Source organism: Poecilia reticulata, linkage group LG10, assembly GCF_000633615.1.
Source record: "Poecilia reticulata strain Guanapo linkage group LG10, Guppy_female_1.0+MT, whole genome shotgun sequence".
Taxonomy (NCBI): domain Eukaryota; kingdom Metazoa; phylum Chordata; class Actinopteri; order Cyprinodontiformes; family Poeciliidae; genus Poecilia; species Poecilia reticulata.
The window spans coordinates 19,592,314-19,614,342 of record NC_024340.1 but is presented as its reverse complement, the minus strand read 5'-3'; the positions used below and the strand labels follow the sequence as shown (position 1 = coordinate 19,614,342).

Here is a 22,029-nt window from a genome sequence, read left to right as displayed (position 1 = left end):
CTGTGAGCTGCGCTGAAGTAAATAAAAAAGAGAAGTTGAAATACATGCTGAAAGTGAAACTCCTTCCTACAGATGAAGCTATATCACAGATTTCAAAAGAAAATTTAAAAGGGAGACCGCGGATAGCATAGGAAATAGCGCCCTCTTCACTTCCGGAGTGCAATGGTCCCATTTCGGGGACGGACCGTCCCCGCCCCTTTCTGTTTGCTGCAGCGAGGTGTACTTGGAATGATTGGCTATTAATATTCAATCAGTCATTGTTTTTCTGTGTTCTTACAGTTACAACATATGATCAGCCATGTTCTCTGCTTTTTACAGACACACACGCACACACACGCACATATACAGGGGCGGATCTAGAAAAAATATTTATGGGGTGGCAAGAGGGTGGCAGGGACTTTTTCAGGGGGTGGCAGTATATATATATATATATATATACACTGCTAAAAAAAATAAAGGGAACACTTTAACATTTAAGTGAACACTGAAGTGTTCCCTTTACTTTTTTGAGCAGTATATATAAACACAACAACCTATTGAATGCATTACAAAACCAAAAACAGCAAGGCCTCCAAATAAAACATAAAAAAGCACAAATTTCTCAAATTGTACTGGTGTGTGAAATATGGAAAGAAAAGTGCAAAGCCTCTTTGTATGTCAAAACTGAAAGATGTCTCATCCAGCTAAACTCTGCACAACATCTTTTAACAATGTTCTAAGGTGCTTCATCTTATGGACACATCAGTGTTACAAGATGTGTCCAGACATTTTTGTAGCAATTAAGCCTAAAAGCACAATGAAAGTGATTTCTGTTCTACTGACAAACTGGATGGAAGGGATGAAGCTTTGTGCACGTTGGGTTTTGGGCCCAGAGCAAAATGCATCATTCTTGAAGGCTCCCTGTGATGACATGTGTTAAGAAATCACATCATATCTGAATCATACCAACCACAACTTCTCAAACATGAGGTTGTCTGATAGAAACTGTGGTGTCTTTTATTAATTGCATCAATAATAGTTTAAAATATGACGTTTCCACTAGTCTCATCATTTAGGATTAATGCCTCTGTTATGCTAATGTTTTATTTTCCTGTGCATGTTGTGAAATAAGATGTGAAGCGATTGGAACAAATTATTATTTCTTTACGTTTATTGATGAAAGATGTTTTCTTATGCACATTTTCAAGATAGCTGGGTTTTTTTTTAGATAAATTAAATTTGTACAAAGCTCAAAGTTCTTATTGTCATGACACATTGAGGAAAATCCCATGTGTCACAGTTATGAAGAATTACTTCAGTTCATTACACATGCGGTATTTTTGAAAGAAAGACAACACGCGAAGAACGTGTTCCACAATCTGTGGAATTGTTTTGTTAAAGGAAAATTGTAGAAATTCAGTCTGCATCCAGGCAGCCCTGTACAAAGTGAAAAGTCTTTCATAAAAATGCTATTTTTGTCAGTGGAAAAGTGAAGTTGAAGAGTAGGTCTTTTCACTAACTTAATCACATTGTGGCACCAACGACTGAGCCTCCTTGAAGATGACTCAACTTTGCATAACATTTCAACTTAGTCACCCTCGTGTTGCTCTGATATATAACACCAAAGTCGACATCATGGAAAGTCGAATGAGAATGTTGCTCAAACATTTCACACATATTTGGAGAAACTCAGCTCATTTTGTGAGGTTGCAGGCATGACAGTGGCAGGAGTCTTCATACAGATAACAAAAGAGAAAAACAAGGTTGCAAAGTGTTTTGGGGCCTTATGACTGCCTATAAGAGGCTGCATAGTAAGTTAATATATATTTGAGAAATTATCTTTTAGACAAACTGTTAATTTTTTCTTGCTTGCTTTAGAGCATTTTGGTTTACACTGAAAGTGAAGAAAAGATGAGATGAAAAAAATCTAAATGCCATGCGACCATAAACTGAGCTTTTGAGCTTTTTATAACTATGTCTGACATAAAACCACAATGAGAATCTACCTTGAAATGACAGCAGCTTACTGATGTTTTTTTGTTTAGTGCTTTTGTGTCTGAGAGAGGTCTCACCTTATTTCCATTGTGGTAGAAAAGGAAAAGGGCAACAAGATTGTTCTAAATTTCAGCCAATCAAGGTTCCCTAAAACTGGCTCCTCCCAGTTTATATGGTCACATTTAGTTGAATCATAGCTAATAAAGTCACAGAATCACATCAATCTTCTGTTGGATCACCAGAAAACAATGCTTTTCATTTATTTACTCCTGATGCTCAAAGATGGTTGTAAGTTAACTCCTCAGATTTAATCCACATCTGCAATTTCTGTTGTTACTTTATGATTATCTATCTGTGATGTGTAAAATTTATGTTTTCTTTAATGATTGCTCAGGTTGTCAAGAATACCCAACCACTGACACAAAGACTGTTTATGCAGGAGAATATGTGAGGATGACATGCGCACGCAGGAATGCTGGAGATATACTTTGGATCAGGATCAAGTCTGGAAATACCCCTGAAATCTTAAACGAACCTCGTAACATATATTCTCATATTAAAGTTGGGCCAGTTGTTGGATTTCATGTGTTGCAGATCACAAAAGTGAGGCTAAGTGATTCTGGATTTTATTTCTGTCTTAGAGTCTATAAAGGAAACAGGACATTTATGAACATAACATCCCTGACAGTTATAGGTAAGTCAATAGAAAAACATTATAAAATGTTTATTAATTTATTTATTTTAGAATCAACTGAAGTTCTTCTTTGTAAATGTTTTTAGGCTTTTCTAATGTTTCTAAAAATATATATTTTATTTCTGTGAATCTAGAATCTGCTGTCACCACAGTCCCCACATCTGTTCCAGCTCATCTCCATGACTCAGTGACTCTCCATTGTTCAGCCCTCCGTGACTCTCAAAATAATTCATGTCCTGAAGATGAAAATCTGCTCTGTTTTAGAGCCGATTCAATTCAGACTTTTCCAGGTTTCAACTCCACTGACAATGCTGAGGAAAGTGGATTCAAATTTTACTCTGAAGGATGTCTCTACAGCCATTTCAGGAACTTCAGCTTGTCTGATGCTCAGATGTATCACTGTGCTGTGACAAAGGATGACAAGAACACATCTACAGAAAAACCAAAGACTATCACTGAAGGTAATTATTTTTCATAACACTGAAAGTGAAATATTAAATGAGTCTTTGGTTACAGAACTTCTTTTATTTCATGTCAGCAGAAAACAAGGGAGATTCAAGAAATTACTATACAGTTGCCTGTCTACTGAGTGCTGCTTTGGCTTTCTGTCTGGCTATTATAGCATTTCTCATATACTTAGTCATAGAAATTAATAAACAGTTAAAAGGTTCTCGCAATGGTAAGTTGTCACTCAGATACTGATGCAAAAAAAATGAGCTGGAAAACTTGACACAATGCTTTACATGGTTGTTTTTTTTTTTCAACTTAGACACAGTTGCGCTGCAAGTACATGAACCAATCAAAGGAAATCCAGAAAGTCAGAAGGTAATAATAAATAAGAATATAATTTGATAATAAGATGCAAAATTATGTGTTTTATTTATGTTTTCTTCTGTGTCCTCAGTCACATGAGGATTTGGTTTATTCATCAGTTTCCACAAAAAGAAAAGCCAGCAAAAAAAGAACAGGGGCCACAGCATCTGAAGAGCAAGATGTCATCTACACAGAAGTTAATGTTCTTGGGGTGTGAAAAGTCTAAGCTAATTTATACGTTTCTGATTGTTATCTAAAGACTAATTTTAAAATGCACTTTATTTTTTTCCAAATTGTATATTTTGTATGTATGTACTGTTATCCTGCCCTCATTTGCTTAAAAGAAAAATATGTCTGTATTTGTATAAGCTCTTAGTAAACAAAATATATAAAAGTAATCATCATCTGTCTGTTTTTATTATTTATATAATTTCTTTATGCTTAAGTGTAATTTTGAAGCATTGTTTTAGAAAGTATTACAGCACCATTAAAGTGCAAGTCCTAACTTTACATATACTGTTTCAAAATTTAAAATTTATTTAAATTTTAGCCATTGTGTTGCTTGTTTGCTTAGTATGTCCTGTTAGATGATTGAATTTCAGTCAGGCTTTAGTTATATACATTTTCATGGTTACTTAAAAGTCTGAAAGCTGCCCTGGTCCAGGCACAGTAAAACAAATCAAATAAAAATACTCAACTAATATGCTTAAAAGACTATTTCAGTATTAATCCACTGTGGTTTCCTTTTCCCTAAGTTTTTACTATAGCATAGAAAATCATCCTTACTTTTAACTCTATGCACAAGTCTATTGCAGGTTTAAATGCAAGTCTGAAAACTTAAATTGTGTTCTTTTACAAAAAAAAAAAAAACAGGCCACGTTATTCAAGTTTACAAGGATGAGAATCTGGATAACTGAGTGCTCAGTTTCATTAGGGAGGCTTGAGGCTTTTTCATAAAACACGGCAAGCCAGGGATCAGATGCTTTCAGAGTGGTTTCTGAAAATACCAAGGCAGCGTGAGGGATTGAGGTAGAACAGTCACTGGCAAAAGCCTCACCTGTCAGAAATCTCAAGAGCTCTGTGACAGACAGCCAATGAAAGGCTGAGCAGACTTTGAAGCTTTGTGGGTTTATGCAGGAAGCAGCTGTAACACAGTGACAGGTGTGAGAGGTGTAGAATAAGATATATACATATCTGACATAGAATTTTATGCTTATTCTTGTCTTTTGCTTTACACAACAATGACAGTGAGAGTGTTGCAATAGTATAGAAGTATTTCCATGGCCAAAAAATAAATCAAAACTGCTTAGTCAAAGTAAATAATAATAAATTTGCTATAAGATTGTATTTTAACTATTTACAAACTTTATAAATACTTGTACCGTATCTGTATAGAGAGGTGTATTAATACCCTCCACTCCAACCCAACCACAGGCTGAATCATGAAAACTATTGACATCATTTTATGAAGTTTGTACCAGACAGTGCCTCTGCATAACAATCAATCCTAAAACATTAACCAGAGTGGAATGCCACCATTTACTCATTGAATAATGTGTACTTTTGATTCTGCATGGGTTTGTTTATGTATGTTTTTAAGCAACAGTGGTGCAATGCTAATCATGTTTCAGACTTATTCAATCAACAAAGAAGCCCAAGATCTCACAAGATTGATTGGAGATATATGAGTGGCCACGCCTTAACACAGTGGTTTTGCAGCTGCATGACAGATAGTCACATGAAAGAGGTTTTGACTGGAGGGGAGAAATAATGAAACACAGTATACTGGGCAAAGGAGAATTGATATTACCAACTAGGTAATGCTGGTAGCTTCATGTTTGTTGAATTGCTTTCCAAACTGTCTGTGAATTTTCCAGGAAATACTTTGAAGACATCTCACTACACCGTTCATACGTTGTTTTATTCATAGTTTAACAGACATTTTTGTCTGTAGTGCTAGACTTTTGCATTTACTTTGGCTTTGTTGACCCAGAATTCCCTGTAGTATAGTTTGCTTCCTGCTTTTGTAGCGATCTCTGGCCCACTTGGTACCCGCATTCACATTCCAACTAATATGAGTTCACTTCGACCAAACTGAGACCTAGGTTTTTATGTGGACATGAGTTCACTTTTTTGGTCCACATTGGAATTTGATAGCGCATTCACTCCTCCCCAAATGAACCAGACTTTCTAGACAAATTGGTTAAAGTGGACAGTGGAGAAGTCCTCTTTTTATTGCGCTTTTAGAAACTAAGAAATTAACATTAAACCTGTATTTGAGATCAAAGTCTTCATTTGGAAAATATAGAGCTACGACTTTTTAATGTACAACTGAGGTTGGTCATTAAGAGCTTTATACAAGAATAGAGCTAATAGCTTCTGAAGCTAGTTAAATTTGATTAATTAGATTCATCAAATTTAATTGCACCTATATTTGATTAACAGCAATCAAATTTTAACTGCACATATTTTAATTGCAGTTAAAATGTGTTACTGCAATCAAAGATCACTGATGTTGTGTTGAAGGTAGATAGTAGGTAAAAGTTAGGGAAAGAGGAACTAAAAGGAGACCAGAGATGACCAACGCCTCAGAGTTTGCTGATTTGGAAATAGATTGTTGAGCAACTCCTCAAATCAGACTTCTCTCATCATCTGGGTTCCAGACCCCAAAACCTAAGACAGAGACAAAGATGAGTAACTGGGGACTTCCTTCTGTGCAGTCAGCTTGCCTACATCTCAGCGAGACAGAAAGGCCTTGAAACAAGGTGAAAGGGGCTCAGGAGATATATTTAGCATACAGAAAACTCTAAAAGATGTTGTGGACATTCAATTAATCCGTCACCTCAAAGTTTTTTGATGGTCATAAAATAGCTATGATGCTTGACTCTGGGGAGTAAAAGGTGGAACACGTTTTATAAGATCCTTTAGCCAAACATTATATATAAAACAACACCCCTGGGACTCGGATGAGACACTAAAATCAACCTGAGTCAGTAACAAGTGCACGTTGTAACAAAGAGGAAGAGCGCCCATTAACAGGTGTGCTCTGTGAAATTAGTTGGCTTAAGGCACGAGCCTGCAGCAACAACAAGCTCCTCCCAGTCTGATAAAATAGTGTCGTCTGTACAACTGCAAGAGAGAGGATGAAGATGTTGGTGCTATTAGTTGTACTGCTTTTTCTACAGCGGACATGTGAGTGCTTTCAATTTTGTTGCAAGATTTTGCTATAACATAAAGATCGCTTATTTTAATATGTCTTCTTTTTCTTCAGATTGTTTCATTCCAGTGATGCAAGTTCAGCTTGGTGAACCTGCGGCTTTTCAATGTGTTTTGCCAAAGCTCAAGTTTATCCAAAAAGACATCTACTGGTACAAGCAGAGTCCAGGAGATACTTTGAGGCTGCTTCTTAAACTGACCATGAAACACCAACAACCAACAATCTCCAAGTTTGGAAAGCAGTTTTCTGGCATAACATGGAGAATTAATAATGATGATAAAACTGCCATGCTGACCATTTTGAGGACAACAAATAAAGATCTTGGAACATATCACTGTGCAATAAAATCTTCAGCTGTGGATTTTGAATGGAGTGCAACAAATTTGATATTGAAAGGTAAAACAAAATCCAACATATTTTAATAAAGGTATGCAATTAGCTTTACTACAGAACAAAATAAAATTTTTAAAAAGAAGTCTTACTAAGCTTCCTTATTTTGCATCTCAGATCAAATTTAGTTGTAATGTTTGTTTTTTGTCCTCATACATGAGGACCAACAGAAAAATCTAAAATGCCAAAGTAAAAGAGACATTTCAAATTGCTCGCTGTAAAATTGACTCATTCCAAAATTGTGAGCAACATAGAGTGGATTCCTTTAAGATATGTTTCAAAACACTTTTAAACTGTGGTCTGTGGTCTTATTTGATTTACAAATTTGTATTTTGCAGGAAATGCTGCAAGGACTGTAAAATATACTGATGTTCAAAGGCCAACAGTATCAAATCCAGAGAATCCAGGAGATTCAGTGACAATGCAATGTTCACTTCTCTCAGATACTAAAAACAGGATATGTCCAGGAGATATCAACATGCTCTGGTTCAGTGCAAAAATCAACTGTACTAATGAAAACAAATGTGGAGATGTGAAGAGGTGTGATTCTCTAATGAATTGTTTTCATCACTTTATGAGACATATCATGTCCTCAGATGCTGCACCATTTTACTGTGGAGAGACACATTTTGGTAATGGAACCAAACTGGAAACTGGTATGTTTTTTTGGGGGTTTTTTTTCCGTCTTTAAAAGAGAGTTATATACACTTTGAGTCAATGAAATTACGACACATGAGTTTGATTTACTTTCATTTGGTTTGTAGAAAAAGGGTTATCACTTGAAGTCATTCTCCTTTTGATTGCTGTGACTTCCCTAATCACTTCTGTGATTGTAAACATTGCATTTCTCTGTGACCGATCTGCCAGGGCAATGTGCAAACAATTTACAGGTAAGTGTTGTTTCTTACATAAAAATATTAAATATTGTAGTTTTTCCATCTATCCATCTGTAATGTTAATATTTCTATTCCACTCCAGGAACAGAAAACACCTCTTTACCAACAAGACGTAATACGATCAAGCAAAATGCAGACAGAGTAAGTATTGATACGATAAAATGAAAAATTATTTGTTTTACAAAGTGGATACTCAAGATTTAAATAAAACGTCTTTATAAAAAGGATCTTTTAATGAGCCATTTGTTTGCTACACAGGTCGAGGATGAAAATAATGGCAACTATGCTGCGTTAAATTTTTCAGAGAGCAAAGAGAGGAAAACGGGGAGGAAAGCTATGGAGATGAACATAGAAGAAAGTGTGTACTCCCAGATCAAATTCTGAATATGAATACTTCTCCATGGGTCTCCCCGAGCAAGGGTTTGTGTATGTTGTACTGAAATAAATATAAAAATATGTTTTTAAAAAAGCCCCATTCCCTTAAAATGTAGGGATATTCAATAAATATTGTTGCGCATATTTATTTTGTGCATCAACTTGTATGTAAGCTTGAATTCGAGGCCGACGGTAGCAGTAGTAGTTTGTCTCATCACTGCTGTTGTCAGTTTAAACCCTTATCCCAAATGTCCATTATAGGACATGTATTAGATTCAAATGAAATAAGAAACTGGTGAAAACCAGATCCACTTATATTAATAGCCTTAGTCTAGGATGAAACAAATAAATATTAATTTTAATGTATATTGTCAAAAAAAAGTAATGTCAAATATTCAATAATCAATAAAAATGTGTTATTGGAATTGCAGTAATCAAGTTTTTCTTGTAAATGCTGACCATCTGTTTGCATCTATTCACTGTTATTTGGAGGATTTGTCTTTTATTCTGACCTTGGACTCCTTGATGTTGAAAGACCTTCTTAATGTACCTTCTCACATTCTTTATCAGATTTATGTTAGAGGTCAGTCTACAGTGTTAGTATTACTTCCAGACAAAAGAAATTAAGAGATTCCTTTGAACCTATATCTGCCAGTGTTTTGGACAGTTTTAGACTTAACTGTACATTTTTCATTTTTGAAGATGTGTTTACATAAAAATTTTAATTAGTAAAGTTCATAGCATGCTGGCAGATTTTAACCATACTACATTATTTTGCTAAAGACATTTTTGAAGTTCAAGCTGTGTTCTCAATTAATTTTTTTCTTCTTTTTTTTGAATCAAGAAATATTCAATCCATTTTACGCATTCTTATTAGGTTTGTTTATCAGATTAAATAAAGGCTAACCTTTTTAAAATAATCTTTAAGCAGACATTAAACTGTTTTAGTCCACACCTGTATTGCTTTTTTATTAGTCTGATAAAATATTGTAATCATGATTTTCTTTTTGTTTTTGCTTGCTATGCAGAAACTCTTTGTGATAGAAATAAAGGTTTGAAAACATTGGTGCGTCTTCCTTTTCTACCACAGAAATTCTTTGGTGAAATTGGTTTCACCAAAGAAATAGACACCTTATCTCATAATAATAATGAGATAAGATGTCATAATTATGAGAAAAGATTTCACTTACAAAAAATGATCTTGTAATGACAAGATTTATAATAAGCTTTAACTCGTATTAATGAAATAGCTGGAAAGGTGACGAATCGAGAAACAGCCATCTCAACATGTAGCTGCCACTGCTTCGTAAAGGCAGCTTCTGATACCAGAGAGTAACAGAGTTTCTACAAACAGATTCAAATCAGCTGCAACGACTACTGTCTTTTTTAGGGAGGGAAGAGCCATAGCTGAGATTTAGCAAAAAGTTTGTCATAATTTTTAGACATTTGTTAGTCAATAATTACTTTAAAATTAGAATGTTTGTGCTGGCTATAAATAAATAATGGATCTATAAAGTAAGGTGACAGCATTTACTTGAGATGGAAACAACGTCCTAAGTAGTGCTATGTGTTTGCATGTTGTGGTGTGTGATACAAGCCATTCCACGAATAGTTGGTTTACAAGGACATTGATGGTTAATGTAACTTTTTACTCTCAGACAATGAATATCAATTAGGCCTACTTCATAAACATGCCGGTACACCTGGTACTCTCTGTGCCAGAGGGTGACAGAGTAGGCCAGATGTTCACAGTTTCAGGCCTACTTACTCTTGAGCTACAGAGTTTAGTTTCTGACTGTCTCCTTCCTTTCCTCTATTTTTGATGGAGAGAATCTCCAGTATTAAATATGCAAACAGTTACTTTGGCTGCAATCCTTTCATCATTTACAAACCAGCCACAGAAATTATTGTTCCTTGAATCTGACGGAAGCCTTTGGGGTTTGACTTTTAAAAAGTTAAAATTTTTTAAAGAAGGTGCAAACTTGATAGCATGCCTTACACACGCAAACCTTGTAACGCCACAATATGCAATAATGTAATAAAATCTGACTTCAAAATGTAATAAAAGCACTTTTTCAAAATGTAAGACAATCCTTGAACACATTTGGTAGTTGCTGCTGCATTATGTGATGACATTAATACTTTTTGTGCTGATTATTACAAAATTCTTTCTTAAAGCAGTTTTATTTTGAAGCCAGATCTTAATATATTAAAGCAAACAAAAATGAAACAAAGACAACCGTCTATTTGGTAGAACCATTGACACAATCAGTGACATCATACAGCCATATAAGCAGAAAATGCTAAGCTGGTCCCTTCCAGATGCTACAGCTTAGGCTGTAGCATCTAAAAGGGACAAACAACGGTAAGTAAAAACAAAAAATATTATTTACAAAATTGTACATTGAAACATTCATATTCATCCAGTGGTCCAGAAGTGCTAGCTTCTAAAACGTATGCATATGAGGACTGTAACATAATGCTACCACAAACAAAACCATAAACAAGTGAGTGAAGCAAAGCTGCAACAGCAATGTTTAATTTCAAGCATTATGACCAACTATAAAAATATTGGATAAATAAGAAATATATTTGAGTGGTGAACACAAACGGAACCGCTTTGTCACACAAACCTGGAAATCTCAGAATCATAAAATTAAAACCTGTTATAAAACTGCACTGTTCAACTAAAGTTGCAGTACTGATGCACAGGAAGGTTCCTTTATTCAAGACTTATTGTCCTACCACTAAAGGGACTTACTTATAAAATGTTTGAGAATTGATCTTCTTCAAGCTTCAACCTTAATAAAATTTATAATAATAAATATGTGTGAATACACTATACATCCAATTAGAGAGGATCTACAGACCACAGTAGATTTATTTTCTACTGATATATACGATGATGGGAAGCACCACTTCTTTGCATGAATACAATAAAACATAATATCCTCATAATATGTAAAATTTTTACAACTGTCTTTAAATTAATGAGAACAAAGTCAAAAATGGAGTTGTAAGTATTTTAAGTTCTGAAAAAGACCAGTATGCAGGAAGAGAGAAACCTCCTACTCATTACCAAATCTTTAATTTGAAACAACCAATAAAAGAATCTGACACTTTGACACACATAGTTTGGCCATTTTCAAGCTCCTCCCACAACTATTAAAGTACCAGCAAGGTCGCTGAAGGGACAGTACAAAGATGATTGCGCTACTGGGTACTTTGCTTCTTGTTCGTTGCGCATGTGAGTACTTCTAGATTTTTGTCATGATGTGCATTTTGTTCAAGATAACATTATATTTTTATTTTTCTTTAGATACTGTTATTCCAGTGAAGCCAGTTCTACTTGGTGAATCTGTGATGTTCAACTGTGATTTGTCAAATATTGAGGTCGGCCAAAAACTAGTCTACTGGTACAAGCAGAGTCCAGGAGAAACTCTTAGACCTATCGTAAAATTCACTTTGAAACACCAAAAGCCTGCAACCTCTGTGCTTTCACCAGAGTTTTCTGACTCAAGATGGGTGGCTGGTGTTAATGAAACATTTAGCAGTCTGAAGATTTTAAGAGCAACTCAAGAGGATGAGGGAACCTATCACTGTGCGGTTATGGACTGGACCGGAACCAATAAATGGAAGGGGACATATTTGATCGCGAGAGGTAAATTATATGATCTGAAACCTTACAAATACACCTGGCTTTAAAATGGGTACAAAATGTTAAGAATTATCTAGAGACAGAAAACTTTTTCTTAGTTGTGTGAAGATTTCTTAACTTAAACTATAGTAAATGGATATTTTATTGTCAAATTTAGTCATTACCCATCAGTTTTATTTAAAACAAAATACATGTAGCTTCATGTGTGTTGAATTGTTTTCCAAACTGTTTGTGCACTTTCCAGGAAATACTATGAAGACATCACATTACACAGTTTTTCACCAGCCGACAGTCTTAGAACCGGGCCTCTCCGCAGATCATGGGAATCTACAGTGTTCAGTCTTCACTGATCTAGACAACAAAATGTGTTCAGAGGATCTCAGTGTGTTCTGGCTTAGAGCCGAAGCAGAAGAATCTCATCCTGACATCATTTACATTGACAATAATAAACGTGGTGAATGCAAGAAGAAATCTGACAGTCAAAATAGTTGTTTTTATCACTTTTCTAAGAACATTACCTCCCCTGACTCCGCATTTTACTACTGTGCCATTGCTACATGTGGAAAAATTTTATTTGGAAATGCCACCAAAAGTAAGATTTGTAAGCGTTTCTCCTCCACATATAGAATCATATACCTATCATGTAACAAACGGGGTTGTCCAATATATTTTTTTCTTTTTTTCTAGCGCAATCTGGAGGTCTTCAGCTTATAATCCTTGTGATATTAGCAATATGCTTGGTTGTTTCTGTGATTGTGAATATTGTTTTCATCTGTTGCCAACCTCTAAGGATTGGATGTAAATACTTGAACGGTAAGTTGGAGTTGACTACACCAAGAGTAGAGTGAAAATAATGTTAGAGCAATGGTCTGCTTTAAATAAACCTACCTTTGGGGAAAATTGTGAACTCATATTTGTTTTAAATAATTATGGTTTCACATTACTTGCACCATATAAACTCAGTGCCATCATGGTGTCTTAAATTAAATATATACTTATAGCTACCTCATCTTATTACTATTGATCAAGTTTGACAATCTCGTTTGGAGATTAGAAAAAGTTCAAACAAACAGTAAAGATTGTGCTTTTATAGCATAACCACACAAACTCCGTTATATTGAAGTTACAAGCTTTACTAACAGGATTAAATCAAAATGTTCAGTAAATGTGATCAAATTTTGAGAAATTGTAAAAAATGTCTACATTTAAATTTTCCTGCATTTACTTTCAGCTGGAAGGGAAACTACCACTTCACAGGAAAGGAATGACATCAGCAAACAATTACCTGAAACTGTGAGTAATTAAATTTCTTGTTGCTGTATTCGTAAAGTCATTTCCAGTACCTGGAATAAATGAATGATTTCAACATCACAATATAACTTTTTTACTTTGCAGGATCAAGATGGAAACAGTAGTCATGCTGCATTAGATTTCTCTGGAGCAAAAGTGAAACAAGGAAGAAAGAAGAAAAAGATTCAAACTGAGGAAATTTTGTACTCTCGGGTTAAATTCAAGGAATATTCAAACATGTGAAAATCTGGCATACATATATGTCTTTTCTTTTTACATCACAATAGTTAGAAAATCCAGTATGCTAACTGGCAAACGTCGTCTTTTTAGAATTTATGTACGATAAAAATATTTAAAATGTATTCTTCCGATTTAACATTTAAGGTTTGTATAACTTTATACAAATAAACCTAGTTCCAGCAATACAAGATGTGCTTTTGATTAAATATAAAACTTAAACATGGAGTATGAAACTTACAAACCCAAATTACCACTCTTTTGATGACATATATATTTTAGTTTTTTAGGATGAATATCAAACTATAGAATAGACAAAATACTTTTTTTTTTTTTTTTTACATAGATTAACATCAGGAATAAAGGAGGAAAGTTGAGCTCCAAGTTACTCCAATTGTAACTGAGAACTAGCTGAACATGGGAGGAATCTGAGAGATCCTTTACTTCAGAGCAAAGTGCTCTTTTGGGGAAAAAAATAGTCATGAATTTTTTCATGTATGGTTGAGCTTCATCATTAAGAGCTTTGCACTCTAAACCAAACCTATAGACTTCACAACTACGGTACATGGACCACTTCTTTAGCATCACCATTTAATATTAATATAATTTTTTTGCAGACTACAAAAAAAGGACTCCAGGAAAATTATTTTATCCATGTCTTTAAAGTCATAATAAAAACTGTCTTTAGTTATCTTATTACTGGAAGCAGGGGCAGACTGGAATACAGGACTACCAGGGATTTCCCTGGTGGGTGGGTGGATGGGTGGGTGGCCGGAGGATTAGCCTGTGGAAAAGCCACAGTCATCCCGGAGTAAAGAAGCTCATTTTTGCCGTCTGCTCTTCTGCTTCAGCCAAGCACTTCATAGATCCGCTCAGTGTGCAGCTGTGGAGTAGACCTGCAAACACATGAGCAGGTGCTACAGGTCGGTTCACAATGAAGAGCAGAAATCAGAAAAACTCCTCCGATAGAGCATAGCCTATGGATATAAAAATAGCCTCTAAGGTTTATTATAAAATCAACCATCTTGAAATGGAAAAGCTTTGTCCCCACTAAAGCCTCATTAATTTAATCTCCCTGTTTGTCTCTCGCAGCCAACAGAGAAATGTGCAGTGCAATGGCTCTGACTCATCATGCAAGACCAACAAAGGTGTTTTAGGCTGGCCTTGAATGATGTAGGGGCCCCTTTTCCTGTTAAGGGCATCACAACCATAAGCTTGTCCATCGTGGTTTCTATCAACCTCTAATGCATCTTCAGTCAGCACCAGACGCAGCTTCAAAGGCTTCATTAGAATCTAGTGAAAGGAGCTTCTGACTTATACACAACCATGACAAGTCCAGAAATTTGTGATTAAGAATAAACAACACAAAGGCATCCAACGGCTGACTTGATTACATTTGTTCTGTTGGACTAATGAGAATAGTGTTTATATTCAAAACATACTTATTAAAGCTATTGTCATAGATCAAGCAATACAACAATCAATAAAAGGAGAGGTACAGCATTGTTTTTCTCCAAACTACTTAAAGTAATAATAATGTAGGATAGCCTAACATGCCATTTACTTTCAAATATAAACATATTTTTTAAATACTTTGCTAAACATTTATGTGTTTAGTTAAAGTTGGCAAAACCATTGTGACAGGAAGAGCAAAGTGTCACTAGATGTTTCAGATTATAACTTTTGATAACCAATCGGAAAGATGTGTATGACATGTATGATGTTGAAGCTCCTCCCAGTCAGATTAAAAATAACAGTGTTGTTTGTGCGACTGCAAGAGGGAGGATGAAGATGTTTGTTCTATTAGCTACACTGCTGTTTCTGCGACAGGCATGTGAGTGCTTTTGAATCAGTTGCAAGTTTTTTGTGATTATATTGAGATGGGGGTTCTTTCATGTAATATGTCTTCTTTTTGTTCAGGTTCTCTGGTTCCAGTGATGCGAGTTCAGCTTGGTGAACCTGCAACTTTTCCATGCGCTATGCCAAAGTTTAAGTTAACCCAACAAGTCGTTTACTGGTACAAGCAGAGTCCAGGGGATACTTTGAGACAAATTGTTAAACTGACTGTGAGGCAACAAAAAATAACAAATTCTGTGTTTGGAACACAGTTTTCTGACTTAAGATGGAAAGTTACTGATGATAAAAAGGAAATAAACTTGACAATGTTGAGGACAACACGAGAGGATTTGGGGATATATCACTGTGCAAGCAAGGTTTCCACTGGGAATCCTGAATGGAGTGCTGCAAATTTGACATTCAAAGGTAAATAATACAGCATACTTCTATAAAGTTTGCAATTGACTATGTCATGAAAGTAAAATAAGATATTGTTAACAATATGAAAACTTAACCAAGCCTCCTTAATTATGAGTACTTATGAAATAACATAAGTACTCATTTTGGTTATTAGCCTATACATGTGAGGAGCAACAGGTACATTTAAAATATAAAATGAGAAATGCTAAAATAAACAAGATACTTTACATTTTCTGGAACATTCTAGTAACAGTAAAGCTGGTTCAGTTTGATGAATTTGTGACTTTTCTTTTGTGCTCTGCCCTATTCTTAGTTCAACCACAGACAGTCACTGGTACAAACAGGGAACATGTTTGTACATAAAATTGTTGTACAGCATATATTCTCCTGGAGATGCTCTGAAACTGATTTAGAAAGTGACATATCTGGAACATTGTAAAATATTTAATAGTGATAGTGATTTAAATTACTTCTAAAACTTCAATGTATGGATATAAAACTAGGAAACAGAGCAATATGTAGACTTGATAGAAGCCTATGAACAAACTATTATTTAATTGAAACCATTGAATATGATTCTGACATTGTTTAATTGACTTTTATGTTTTTCTTGTGTTGTGCAGAGAATACTGCAAGGGTCTCCCACTACACTGTGATACAGCAGCCTGCAGTATCCAATCCAGTTCGTTCAGGAGACACTGCTATCTTTCAGTGTTCAGTTTTGTTTGATTCTGAGAAGATGCCATGTTCAAAAGATCCTAACATCTTCTGGTTCCAAGCAAAATCCAATAATGCCTATCCGAACGTGATCTACACAGACACAAACAGACGTGATGAATGTGAGAAGAGATTTGACACAGAGAAAAGTTGTTTGTTTCAGTTTTCAAAAGTTGTCAGCTCCTCTGACGCTGGGATATTTTACTGTGCTGTCGCCTCTTGTGGAAAACTGTTAATCGGAAATGGAACCAGATTGGAAATTGGTGAGATTTTGTCTCTGATGCTTTTAATTAAATACATTTATGATTGCATTGATTATGAACAATTATTTTGTTTTTGTTGTTTTTAGCAAGCAGCACAAGTTTTGAATTTACCGCCCTGGTGACTGCAGTATTCTGCCTGGTCTTTTCTTTGATTTTAAGTGTTGTTTTCATCTGTTGCCAAGCTCCAACAGCAGATCAAAAACCATCCCATGGCAAGTATGACAAAAACAAAATTTAGATTGCCATTTTCATTCGTGTTTTTTTTATTATTCCATTTTTTTGCCTGAGACCATATGCTCAAAATATTGAACTGCAAGACATGTTCTGCACTCAACAGCTTTTTTAAGCGGTAGTCTATTGGTTTTGCTTGTTCAGTGTAAAGTGTGTTTTATTTCTTATGGTCCAACGTTCTCACATAGACACGGTCTTTCAGATTAAGTAGCTGCTAAGGTTTTTGACTCTTCACTGGTCTTAAAGAAATTCTTCAACTTATTTCTTCAAATTTTTCTGAACTTGACATCACCAAAGTAAATAAAAGTTAAGTGTAGCAAGGTTTAAGTGGCCTTTGTAAATAACCCTGCAATTTTTCATAATTAGGGATGGAAAGCATCAATTTACAAGAAACAGTACACAGCTCGACACAGAAAATATCTGTAAGTAATATGATGGAGGACAAGTATTGTTTTTGTGGTTTCGTATCCATTTCAGACAGCTAAATGCAGTAATTTATTATCTTCTACACAGGCTGAAGGTGGAAACGAAAACTATGCTGCATTACATTTCTCTACAAGAAAAAAACAATGTGAAGGCCGGAAGAAAAAAATGGAAACAGAAGAGTGCTTTTACTCTGAAATTAAAATCTGAACATCAACAAATATTGCAGTGAAAAATCAAATGTAGCTGCTTTTTATGCAGAATATTTTAAAATGCACCCCAACCCATTTGAAATTATCTGTATTTTTAAGGGATGTTTTTTTTAAACTGCATCTAATAGCATGCGGTATCTGTCTCTTTGAAATGTATGTTGTTTGTTTTTGTCTAAATTGGTTGCTTTATAGGTACTTCAACACAAGTAGTCAAAAAAAGAACCTAGAAGTACTCTGGTTTATACTTCCATGTTAATTACATTCATTTGTATTGCTAATCAGTTAGAATCAGTATATGCTATTTGTAATTGTTACGCAACAATTTGTTTCCTTTATTGTACAGTATGTTCTTTGTTTTATGTATTTTCATTTTGTGAACTTCAATTACCTGTCATATTATTATTAAAGTAATAACTAGGTACAGGGTTTGCCCCTGTGTATTATAACCCTCATGGGGTCATGGTATGTCATGGTCGTCTGATCTTTTGTAACTCAGTGTGGAGTGTACATGCCACCTTTCACTCAAAATGCAGGGTCCTTTTGTAGAACAAGTTCACTTTTACTGGCATTTTTATGATCCCTCTATGCATGCTGTTTATTTGGTGAGTATGTTAAAATGTTTATCTCATACACCCTCCTCAAAAAGTAGATTGATTATTAATCTGTTACATATTTTCTGAAGCTGCTGCCCCCGCGACCCGACCCCGGATAAGCGGCAGAGGATGGATGGATGGATGGATGGATGGATGGATGGATGGATGGATGGATGGATGGATGGATGGATGGATGGATGGATGGATGNGATGGATGGATGGATGGATGGATGGATGGATGGATGGATGGATGGATGGATGGATGGATGGATGGATGGATGGATGGATGGATGGATGGATATTTAAGTGGCTGTAGTGGTTCAGGATGAAAATTAATTCTGTAGGTTTATCAAACAGTGGACTGAAGTCTAAACCAAAATCTTCTAAATAAAAATTAAAAAATTCTAGAAGCAGAGATGTTCTTTTGTTAAATTATTATGCTTCAAAGAAGAAGCTATTGAGTGACAAAGGCGAAGGAGCTGGTTCTACTGAAGGACTGCAGCCTTTTTCTTTGAGCCATATTGTTCAGGAAGCAACAATGACTTCAGTGTTTCTTAAGAAGAAGGGTTTGACAGTGAAAGGTAGGAGCTGGACATCTGTCACCTCCAAATTATCTGAATGGCAATAGACAGGTATATTCATCTAATAATTATTCAAGTTTAATCCTGGTTTAATTAAAATAATCCAGTTACTTCAAAGTAACTGGTTCAAGTTTTGGGTGTGTTCATTAACCAGCTTTCATATTCCTCCTATTTTCAAATCTTGAGTTTGATTTTTTTTACTTTTGATAATTGTGGAGTATTTCTATGTTATGTCCAGCATGGAGAGATTATCAGTCAACGACATGTTGCGTCTTCATGATGCCTGCAGAAATAGACTATTAATCTTACTATATCAACTATTTACAATTAGGCTAATATGATTTTTACAACTAGAAGCCAACACAGATCACCTGTCTTCACCCAGTGTTCTGACGATCTGTGCTAGAAGCATTACGATAGTAAAATCTGACAAGGTACCACAGATATCAGAAAACCAACGCAACTCCTGCATGCAGCTTTGTGGCGTCTGATGAAGATATCAGAGGTTTTGTTTTTAGTACAGAGTCTTTGTACAGCACACTACATCCTGTTCATCTTGCACTTTTAATTTCTGAAGCAGCTGACCATCTGCCTTGATGACTGCAGCTGTCTGCTCATTTTTCATGTTTTCACAAGTGATTTTCATATGTGAATTTCATGAGAGACATACGAGGGGCCGTTTAGGACAAAAACTATGTTTTGTCTCACATGCACTACTAAAGACTAGTACACAGAAAATACTAAAATTACAGATATACACCTAAAATATCACACATGCATAGTTTTTCTGTCTCACACACACAAAAGACTAAGATTGTGCATATACACTACTAAAATATCACACACACACATCCACACAAAGCATACAGACATACTATTCTCAATTATGAAAATGTATGTATGTGTGTGAACTAACAATAGGCTGAATGACTGACAAATGAATCAAATGATAGGTTCTTAGCAGAACTTTATGACATGGTGAATAGGCATAAAGCATTTAAATCAGCTGTGTTGAAGCAGAGACATCTAAGACAAAAGCACTTGAGGACTGGAGCCTGACACCCCTGGACTACGCTCTTCCCATCGGGTATGACAGAGATTCATGATTCCTTGTGGGTGCCAGGCAGAGGCACCAATAGTAGAATGGTGGCCCGCTATAACTGCAATGTTACCTAAATTCCCTAGTCATATATTGCAATGAATAGCATATCAAAGTTTGAAGGTAAAAGTATCCTACATAAATTAATCTTCACTTTGAAGATTCCAATATGAAGCGCTAATCTGTGTGTGCTATGGACAAATTGATTGTCAGCTCTTATGGGCGTGGCCCGGCAGCGTGGCCAATCAGATTTCAAGGGTAGCCAGTGAAAATCATCTCCCCCACCCCCACCAACACAGGGGTGGAGGGCACCCTCAACAAATATTGCTGAGTTATGATGTACCATGCTGATAGAGGTACACCTAAAAAAAATAACTGGATGCTGCAATAAAATCAAAAGATACTTCAATATGTATTAGTTTAAGGATGTGTACAACATTGTTGTAGTTTCTCATAAATGTTTCCTTATTTGTGTGTGTGTGTGTGTGTGTGTGTGTTTTAATTGAGTTATGCAAACAGTAGAAGATGAAATCTCTACAGATTTATCTTGGTCTCATTTTAATAAATTACTAAACCTGACATACAAACCACTGTAAACTTTTTATATTGCCTTTACATCCAACTGTTATTTGGAAGTACAGAGCCGCTGCAGAAGCCCTGCTGCTGTGGCTCTAAACAAATATTAGTACCTACAAAAACAAAACCGCATCTGATACTTCGGTGTTAACATCTGTAGACGTAAAATCTTTTTGATTTTTTTTTAAGTCGTGTGTAAACTAGAAGATTGAAGTGATATGCTTTTCTAAGAAATGGAAAAAAAACTGCGACAGGAAATATGTACGACATGTCCAATTTGCATTCACCAAATATGGTTTTTGTGACAACCAATGAGAATAATCTTACATTGTGACATACAATAGTACTAATGAAGCACCACCGACAGTAATTAAAAGTCCAGCAAAATTCCTACCAAGAGACAGGGTCAAGATGATTGTGTTAATGGTTACATTCCTTTTTCTTCAGCGAGGATGTGAGTTTTTTTTTATTATTATTATTATTATTATACAAACTATGTCTTAAAAATTTCTTTTTTTCATTTAGTGCTTTTGTTCTCTTCAGACACTCTTAAACCAATGAAGATGGTTCAGCTTGGAGAATCTGTGACTTTTCAATGTGCTCTGCCCAGTGAGTTCAACGAACGAGTTATCCACTGGTACAAGCAAAGACCAGGAGATACGCTGAGACTGATTTTGAAAGTGACTGTGAGACAACAACAACCTAAAAGCCCAGAATTTGAGCCAGAGTTTTCTAAATCAAGATGGGAGGTAAATAATAATCAAAAATTTAGCAGTCTGACATTGTTGAAGGCGTCCTACAGTGATGATGGACTCTATCACTGTGCACTCGCTGCTTGGAAAGGGAATATCGAATGGAGAGGGACATATTGGATAGTTATAGGTAAAGAACTTTGTTTTTCTAAGTATTTGTTTCTAAAATTTTACCTGATGGACATAATAGAACTGTAGGAAACAGAACAATATGTAGACTTAATAGAAACATATAACATATAACAAACTAGTTGGCATTTTAAAATTAACTTTAAGCAAAATTACATTTTTATAAGTATGTCTCACTGAACTGTCTATTATTTATTTAACAAAGCATTACATGTGTTTTTATATAGTTTAACTGACTTTTAAACTTCTGTTATGCAGGGGATACTGCAAAAGTATCCGACTACCCTGTCATTCAGCAGCCTGCAACATCCAATCCAGTTCGCTCAGGAGACACGGCTACCCTCCACTGTTCAGTTTTGTTTGACTCTGAGAAGACGGCTTGCTCTGAAGATTTCAGCATGTTCTGGTTCCAAGTAAAATCAAATAATACTTATCCAAATATGAGCAACATGGAGGGAAACAAACATCATGAATGTGAGAAGAGATCTGACTCTGAGAAGAGTTGTATGTTTAATTTCTCAAAAGTTGTCAACTCCTCTGATTCTGGAATTTTTTACTGCGCTGTGGCCTCGTGTGGAAAAATATTCTTTGGAAATGGAACCAGACTAGAAATTGGTAGGATTTTGACTCTGGTAATTTAAATTAAATATATA

The 22,029-nt window shown here is 35.3% G+C and overlaps 2 protein-coding genes and 1 long non-coding RNA gene across 5 annotated transcripts; all 3 read left to right on the top strand.

Annotated features, from left to right (window-relative positions):
* Positions 1–3,415: 3,415 nt before the first annotated feature.
* LOC108166644 (uncharacterized) lies at positions 3,416–3,879 on the top strand. The gene is made up of 2 exons (XR_001776985.1): positions 3,416–3,493; positions 3,573–3,879. It is a non-coding gene; the product is annotated as an uncharacterized LOC108166644 (long non-coding RNA).
* A 2,178-nt stretch (positions 3,880–6,057) lies between these two features.
* LOC103471756 (uncharacterized) lies at positions 6,058–8,368 on the top strand. Its single transcript, XM_008420937.1, has 6 exons — positions 6,058–6,097; positions 6,753–7,115; positions 7,532–7,744; positions 7,853–7,978; positions 8,067–8,125; positions 8,243–8,368. Exons 1-6 carry the CDS (start codon positions 6,058–6,060, stop codon positions 8,366–8,368), a joined length of 927 nt encoding a protein of 308 aa, XP_008419159.1.
* Positions 8,369–15,179: 6,811 nt separating this feature from the next.
* LOC103471481 (uncharacterized) lies at positions 15,180–18,094 on the top strand. 3 transcript variants are annotated; one of them, XR_001776973.1, is made up of 7 exons: positions 15,180–15,378; positions 15,465–15,561; positions 15,653–15,806; positions 16,424–16,780; positions 16,867–16,996; positions 17,378–17,433; positions 17,525–18,094. XR_001776973.1 is itself a non-coding variant. In XM_008420509.1 (6 exons), the coding sequence occupies exons 1-6, from the start codon at positions 15,258–15,260 to the stop codon at positions 17,642–17,644; spliced, it is 1,122 nt and encodes a 373-aa protein (XP_008418731.1). In that variant the 5' UTR covers positions 15,180–15,257; the 3' UTR covers positions 17,645–18,094. The 3 variants fall into 3 exon arrangements, 2 of the variants coding, with proteins under 2 accessions (XP_008418731.1, XP_008418732.1); XM_008420509.1 differs by having other exon boundaries at positions 15,465–15,806; positions 16,867–16,992; XM_008420510.1 differs by having other exon boundaries at positions 15,465–15,806.
* The last annotated feature ends 3,935 nt before the right edge of the window (positions 18,095–22,029 follow it).

Bases quoted from the DNA above. Each gene is read 5' to 3' on its own strand.
- LOC103471481 (XM_008420509.1), top strand. From the start codon at position 15,258: ATGTATGATGTTGAAGCTCCTCCCAGTCAGATTAAAAATAACAGTGTT. The intron at 15,379-15,464 runs GTGAGTGCTTTT...CTTTTTGTTCAG, and splicing joins GCTGTTTCTGCGACAGGCAT to GTTCTCTGGTTCCAGTGATG. The intron at 15,807-16,423 runs GTAAATAATACA...TGTGTTGTGCAG, and splicing joins TGCAAATTTGACATTCAAAG to AGAATACTGCAAGGGTCTCC.
- LOC103471756 (XM_008420937.1), top strand. From the start codon at position 6,058: ATGACCAACGCCTCAGAGTTTGCTGATTTGGAAATAGATT. The intron at 7,979-8,066 runs GTAAGTGTTGTT...ATTCCACTCCAG, and splicing joins AATGTGCAAACAATTTACAG to GAACAGAAAACACCTCTTTA. The intron at 8,126-8,242 runs GTAAGTATTGAT...TTTGCTACACAG, and splicing joins TCAAGCAAAATGCAGACAGA to GTCGAGGATGAAAATAATGG.